At 49.4% G+C, this 7,413-nt stretch overlaps 1 protein-coding gene across 2 annotated transcripts in view; it reads right to left on the reverse strand.

Moving 5' to 3' along the window:
• Positions 1-6,433, reverse strand: part of Flad1 (flavin adenine dinucleotide synthetase 1) — an 8,505-nt gene extending 2,072 nt beyond the window's left edge. Inside the window, exons 1-6 of one of the 2 annotated variants that reach the window (XM_013353828.2) lie at positions 6,372-6,433; positions 5,711-5,933; positions 3,021-3,765; positions 2,346-2,493; positions 957-1,055; positions 683-872 (exon numbers count right to left, since the gene is read on the reverse strand). In XM_013353828.2, coding sequence (XP_013209282.1) covers positions 683-872; positions 957-1,055; positions 2,346-2,493; positions 3,021-3,765; positions 5,711-5,791 — 1,263 coding nt within the window. In that variant the 5' untranslated portion in view covers positions 5,792-5,933; positions 6,372-6,433. Of the gene's footprint in view, positions 1-682; positions 873-956; positions 1,056-2,345; positions 2,494-3,020; positions 3,766-5,710; positions 5,934-6,128 lie in introns of both variants that reach the window. The other variant, XM_005367181.2, reaches the window with a different exon arrangement.
• Between the last annotated feature and the right edge of the window lie 980 nt (positions 6,434-7,413).

Genomic DNA, 7,413 nt, shown 5'->3' on the forward strand with positions numbered 1-7,413 from the left:
TCTCAGTGGTCTCAATCATCCCTATGACGTCACATGACCCCCCTTCCTCACCCTCTCAGTGGTCTCAATCATCCCTATTGTTTACCTTTCTGCGTTTGAAATAAGGTCTCATATGTTCTCAAAATCACAATGTAGCTAAGACTTACCTTAAAAAATTGTATTATTTGTGGTGTGTGCACATGTGCAGGGAGTGCATGAGGTCAAAGGTCAAACTATGGGAGCCAGTGATCTCTTCTACCACCTGGGTCCTGGAGATCAATGAGGTCATCACATTTGGCAGCCAGTATTGGCTGAGCCATCTTGCCAACTCTGGCCCTGAACTTCTAATTCTCCTGAAGGCTGGAATCATAAGCATGAACCACCATACAGGATTTTCAGGTGTGCTGGGCAAGCACTATAACAAACGATCCATATCCTCAGCCCCATAATCTATATTTCATTTCAATTCCACTTCAAGTATGAGCACATGACTATCATATTGGCTAGCACAGGCCCAGGGCACTGCTTTGACCACAGTGAAAAGCACAATGCAAGTTACTGAATTAATGCTCAATATTAGTCAAAAGGATGAATGAACAAATAGCATGACCTCCCTTGGGAGATAGAGCCCTGGTCTCTAGCCTCTTCCCAGTGGGCAAGGGAAAGGTACAGGACCCCAAGGCAGAAAATCCAGACGCATTACCAGCAGTGGGTTGATGCGCATGAATGAAGGCCAGCCAGGGTCGGTGGGACTGAAATGGCGGAGGCTACAGGAGTAGGGGTCAGTCCGTCGGGTGCCCATCAGGACAGCCTCCAGCTGGGGGTGTTTTTCCTGAAGCTCAGCCAGGGCTTGCTTCATGTTACCCTCAGCTTCGAACACCTGAAGGTTATACCTTAAGGAGGAAGAGAACAGAGATGAGGATCAGGGTAGGTTCTGCCAAGGCCCCCATGGAGTCCAAAATTTCAAGTTCCAATACCTCTTGATGGTGTCTTGTAGAAACTGTTCCAACTCAGGGAAAGTCGAGATGCTACGGATGTACAGGATCTGGAGAGGCTTTGGAACATCAGGAAATCTCCTGGGGAGAGTAAGGATCCACAGAGTTGCTAGGGAGGACAGAAAAGCTGCTCTCCAAAGAGCTCTCAGGATTCTCTTTGGCTCTTAGGATCACGAACAGCCATGCTCCCCACCCCCTTTTAAGTTTTTTTTGAGACAGGATTTCTCTGTGTAGCCCTGGCTGTCCCGGAACTCACTCTGTAGACCAGGCTGGCCTTGAACTCAAGAGAGATCTGCCCGCCTCTCCTGAGCACTGGCATTAAAGACTCACTTCCTCCAGTAGCCCACTCTGCTCTCTCATCCTTCTGTTTTGAGAAAGGTCTTGTGGTGTAGCCCAGGCTATGCTGTAATTTGTTATGTAGCTGCTGTGTAGCCCAGGCTATGCTGTAATTTGTTATGTAGCAGCTGGCCTTACACTTGCACCCCTGGTTTAGCATCCTGAGGAGGGTTATAGGAATGTGCCACGGTGCCTGTCTGTCTCTTTCTGCGCTCAAACTAAGCATCATTTCTGTTATTCTACGATAAAGACAACAATAAAAAACATCTGGGTCTCACTGATTGGCCAGGAACTCACTATAGACCAGGTTAGCCTCAAATCATAGCAATGCATCTCCACTGCCTCTGTTGAGATTAAACCACACCCAGCTGATTTTTTTTTTTTAAATAGGACTTTAAACAACTCAGGGTTAAGCCCAGAGAATCTAGATAACAAACAGGACATACATGTAAGAGAGACATACATGGATCTACATAGGAAGGAGAAAAAGACAAGATCTCCTGGGTAAATTGGGAGCGTGGGGGTCATGGGAGAAAGTAGAAGGAGGGAGGAGAGGGGAGTAAAATGTATAGCCCAATAAAACAAAAACAAAAAACTTGTGGGCTTAAGGGTTAGTCCAGCAATTAAAAGCACTTGTTGCTCTTGTGAAGGACCCAAGTTCCATTCCCAGAACCCATACAGTGACCCACAACCCCTCTGTAACTCCATGCCCTGATGAGCCAATGCTCTTGTGATCAAGGCTTGTATGAGGTGCATACACAACACTCCCTAGGCTAGCCCCCCGTTCCTGAGCTCCGATGAGACATCGCGACATCCCCTCCCCTGCCTGCTAGGACTGCTACCTTGCTAGGCCATGATTTCTGGTAAATCTCACCTACACTGTAACTTCCTTGTGGTAGGGGATGGGCACTGCTCGACCACTCAGCTGCCTTTCCTAGCAAGCCCCACCTCTACACCCTTTCTCCCTTCCCAAGGGAGAGCTGCAGAGGTTTTGTGTAGGCATTTCTGGGGCTCTGGCCCCCGAGGTGGGCTTACTTTTGCACAGCTGCATGGAAGAGGTGGAGGAGGGCGGTGCAGTCCTTGCCTCCGTTGAAGCCCACACAGAGCTTGGAGAGGTCGTACTGATCGAGGGCAGTCTCAATGGTCTGTAGGGCACTAGCTACCTTTCTCCCCAGACATGATCCTGCCATGGAGACAGGGAAGAGAACGTCAACTCAGGCGAACATGGCTGTCAAAGAAGTCATGTTACCCTTGTTAAAAAGTTGTACTATTTTTCTGGTGCCTGGGATCAAAGCCAAACTCTTCACGCTGTCCTGCACTGTTTGCCTCTCTGCCAGCTGCTCAGCCCCACCTCACAAGACCTTGGTTTCAGCATTTCCATTCTGGTGGGAATGTGGGCTGCTCGGGTTTGCTTCCTCCCAATCTCCTTTCACATTGTTCCTGCCCCCTCCAGGTCCAAACACACTCTCATCTCTCGGGTTTGGTCATGTTTTTCTGACCCCAAATCAAAGCTGCTATCTCTGGGGTGGAATCTGCTTCAGACTCACATCCCATTTTGTTGAACTCCTCAAGGAAGAGCACACCTGTCCTGACACCCAGCACAGTGCTGGGGCAGGGGGCTGGATCTATGGGGAGCCCTTCGAAGCATTTCTAGATCTGGAGGAGAACCCAGACTCTAGGCCACGAAGCCTTCCCCAAAGAGACTCCTACCTGACTGAGCGAGTTTGTATACGGCCTCGCCAGCCTGCTCAACAGCATTGGGCAGGTAGGGGACCAATGATCCCTGAGGCAGATGTGCAGTGAGATAGGCCAGACATTCCTCCAAGGGTTCTTTCTCTTTGGAGTCTAGAATCAGCTTCACCTGATAGTAGTTGCTGCCCCAATCAGGGTAGGAGCCCAGGCTAAGCTTACGCCCAAAGTGGGCCTGAGCCTCAGTGAGGATGGGGGCGATGGAGCCCTCGGAAGCAGCCACATACAACTCCTTCACGTGGAATTGCACAGCTGTGTTTTGGAACAGTTCTTTCAGTCCCTCCAACGCTCGCCGCAGCAGCTCCGGAATTCCTGGGAAGAGGTAGACATTTCGGACAGAGACCAGCGGGAACCTGAAGGGCTGGCCAGTGCGAGGATCTGTGCCGTAATGCAGGCGGGCAGAGGAGGGCACCATCGACAGTTTCTCCCAACCCTCCCCTCCTAGGATTTTGATGGCTGCTTGGAGTTCAGGGTGTGGTCTGAGCTCCTCCCCAAAGGCCTTTGCCACAGCCTCAAATGTTACATCGTCATGAGTGGGGCCGATGCCCCCCGCGGTGAGGACGTGAGTGAAGCGGCTGGAGAATGAGGTGACCTCGGCTGCAATGGTGGCTACCTCATCAGGTACAACAGAGACTCGGCAAACCTGGACCCCCAGCGAGCGCAGTGTCCGGCATATAAAGTAAGTGTTGGTATCTTGAGTGTGTCCCTAGGGATTGGAGGAAGGATAGGACTGTCAGTGCTGGGGGATGAAGGGCAGAGGGGGAGATGGCTACATCTAACGATGGGGTGCTCTGTTTTGGGGAGGGTACCTACTTAGGCTGCCAAGGAGCTTGGAGTGGAAAGAAGAATAAGAAAATCAGTCAGGCGGTGGTGGCGCACACCTTTAATCCCAGCACTTGGGAGGCAGAGGCAGGCGGATCTCTGTGAGTTTGAGGCCAGCCTCGTCTACAAGAGTTAGTTCCAGGCACCAAAGCTACAGAGAAAGCCTGTCTTGAAAAGGGAGGATTCTCCTTGGGGCTGCTTTGCTATCCATTCATCCTGACCTCACTTGCATTTATAGATTTGGTTGTCAAATCTGCAGTTTGATCTTGACCTCACCTACAGATTCAGTCACTAATTCTGTGTGGATCTTCCGACTCGGACCAGCCCAACAGTTTCAACTGTGGGAGCTGACTTCCAGTGCCTATGGGACAGCCTCACCATATTTCTGGTGATTGTTATTTGCTCACTGGCGTCCCAGACACTGCCCATGGTCAGTTAGGCCTTTTATTTTGCAACCCCACTTCTGAAAATTCTCACCTTCTTCTCTCTTCACTGTTAGGCTGGGCCTTAGCACCTTTCACCCGGACAATGCCGACAGCCTCCAGCCCCTATGCTCTGCCCTGCCTTCTAAGTAACCTTTCTGCTGTGTCACTGTGTGCTCAAAAGCATGTGTTGTTTCCAACTGCAGAAAGAAAAACACTCAAATCTTTTGCAATCATTAAAGGCCTGCTGGCTACGGAGTGCTTCTTCTTTCCTAGCTTTAACTTTTACTTCTCTATAGAGGGATGAGTTGTTAAGAGTTTGTGTTGGCCCCAATCTCAAAATAAAATAAACAAAAACGTCAGCGTTCTGAAGTTGAAGAGTGTGAGCTGCTTTTCCAGAGTTTGGGCCCCAGCACTAACCCTGGGCAGGCAGCTCACAGTAGCCTTAAGTCCACTCCAGGGAATCTTACACCTTCTTCTGGCCTCTGTGGGCATTCCCAGATACATACACAGACACATAAACATAAAATAAAAACCTTTAAGCCTGGCATGGTGGCACACCTCTTTCTTTAATTTCAGCACTCCGGAGGTAGAGGCAGGTGGATCTTTGTGAGTTTAAGTCCAGTCTGATCTACATAGTGAGTTCCAGAACAGCCAGGGCTGAAAAAGTTTGTGCTTTGGAGTAGGGAAGAATTGGGCTAGAATTCCATCTCTACCATTTTCTTTCTTTTATTTATTTTAAGACAGGGTTTCTCTGTGTAGCCCTGGCTGTCCTTGAACTCACTATGTAAACCAGGCTGGTCTCACACTCACAGAAGTCTACCTGCTTCTGCCTTCTAAGTGCTGGGACTAAAGCTGTGTCGTGTGCTCCCAGCACGTTGTAGGCTTGTAAACTTGGGCAAGTTTCCCAGCCTCTTTTAGGCTGTTTCATAATCTATTGAGATTTGTAATAAAAACCCCAACTTTATGGAATTGTTGCTAATTCCATATGTAATATAAGGCCACATGTAATATAAAAAGGATCAGGACAAAATTACTATGACAAACCTATGCCTGCCATATTCTCTAGTAAAACCCCTGATCACCTCTCTTCTAGTACCTTCCTTCTTGCTCGCCTGTCCAGTCTGCTGAGCTCCTAGAATAACTTCCAAATAGGCTGGATACACATTAATTACACCTGTGCTTTCTCTACTTACTGCTCCTCCCACCACCATAAGTTGTAGGGAAGTTGCTACCCATCTTTCAACAGAAAAACTCAGTAACAGGAGGGTCACTTTTCCTCCAATATGTTGGGACCCACTACAGGGCAAGCAAGAGGATTCCCATCCCAGTTCATCACCTTTCCCCCGGAAGGAAAGCCCACAGCAAGAGAATATCGTGCCTTCCCCTTTTCAGTTCTAGACACACCTTAAGGATCTCATCTCCAACAATGATGATGCCCGCCGTCACGCTGCGTCCCGGAGGAAGTTCAGAGGCCCTAGATGCCATGGTCTTGCCCTCGCTGCTCTTTTGTAAGGCTCTCCTGTAGCTACTCAGAACCCCAAATAGGGGACGTAAGCACTGAGGGGCCGCCAGGTCTACAGGATACTAGGGGCCATAGCCTGAGAACAGAGTCGGGAGTCAAGGGAACCTGGAAGAGCCAGAAAAGACAATGGAGAGGGCAGGAGTGTACCTTCCTTCTTAGAGGAAGGCTCAGTCTTCTCTAGTCACAACCTTTAGAAACGTTTTCTTTACTCCGGCCTCTTTAACGTATTCTCAAGCCCCAGGATCCTAAAAGCGTCTCGAGTCCTGTTCCCTTAAAGTGCCATGTTCTTCCAAAACCTACCACTTTAGATATCGCCGTCTGCCGAGCAGGTCTGGAATTTATCTGGGGTATCTGTACCTTTAAGCGTCTCTTCTCTGGGTCACCTGTCCCTTTAAATGTTTTCCTTATTCTGGGCCTCGGGCCCCTTTAAATGCTTTCTTCTCCTCTCCTCCCTCCCCTCTCCGCCACTGACTAGAACTCAACCTACTTCTGCACCCTTTCTAGCCCGAAATCTGTTATCTCATCAGGCTTCAGATCACTGACCTGGTACCATCCTGCCTATTTTGCCCCTTTGCATGGCCCTTTCCTTTCCGCACGTCCTACGACAGCTTCCGTACGCAAAGTCCCGCCTTACAGCACTTCATGCTGGTTGGTTATTTTGGCTGTCGCTTACAGCTATCAGTGGTCCTATTGGTCTAGCTGGCAGTCGTTTACGCGCTTTATCTAGGCGCTGAAGGAAATGCAAAATTGTTATTGGCAACACCACATGGTCATCACTGCCCGGAAGTAAAAATAGGGGTCAAGCCTTTGCCCGTGGAGGGCGGGACTTAGGGTTGGGGACGCTACAGGAGCTAGATGGGAGGTCCCTAAGGACTGTTGGGTGCCGCTTCCTAGTACTGGAGGAAAATGAAGGTGTGATTCTGTTTCATTCAAATACTTAGAAAAAACCATTTAGGCAGAACCGCACGGTATAGCCCTGGAACTTGTTTATATAGGCCAGCCTGGCTTCTAACTCTGCCTCTTCCTACGGAGTGCTGGGATTCGAAGCGTGCGCTACCGGGCCTTGCTGCATTCTCACCCTTGTGTGCTCAGTACTGTTTTCATTACTAAGGCTAATTCTAGGCAGGGGTCAGCGGCTGGTGTTGGCGTCCTGTAACCCTGGCTGTCCTGGATCACACTCTATGGCTGGCCTCCAACTCAAGAGATGCGCCTGCCTCTGCCTCCCAAATCCTGGGATTATAGGTGTGCGCTACCGCCCAGGTTGGCCTCTTAAATGTAAGGTTCAGGGTGAGTTTAAGACACCTTCCGTAATCCCAGCACTCGGGAGGCAGAGGCAGGAGGATCTCTGTGAGTTCAAGGCCAGCCTGGTCTACAAGAGCTAGTTCCAGGACAGGTTCCAAACCTACAGAGAAACCCTGTCTCGAAAAAACAAAATAAATAAAATAAAACCCACTTTCCTACCATTAACATCCCCCCCACCCCCTCAATCTCTGGGATGGTTGACCCAAGATACTGCGCCAAACTGGGATTTATTTTGCAGCAGAAGGTGAAGACGATGTTTGTCAGTATTTTTTTTTTTTTTTTT

This window comes from Microtus ochrogaster, unplaced genomic scaffold (assembly GCF_000317375.1).
Source record: "Microtus ochrogaster isolate Prairie Vole_2 unplaced genomic scaffold, MicOch1.0 UNK16, whole genome shotgun sequence".
Lineage (NCBI taxonomy): Eukaryota > Metazoa > Chordata > Mammalia > Rodentia > Cricetidae > Microtus > Microtus ochrogaster.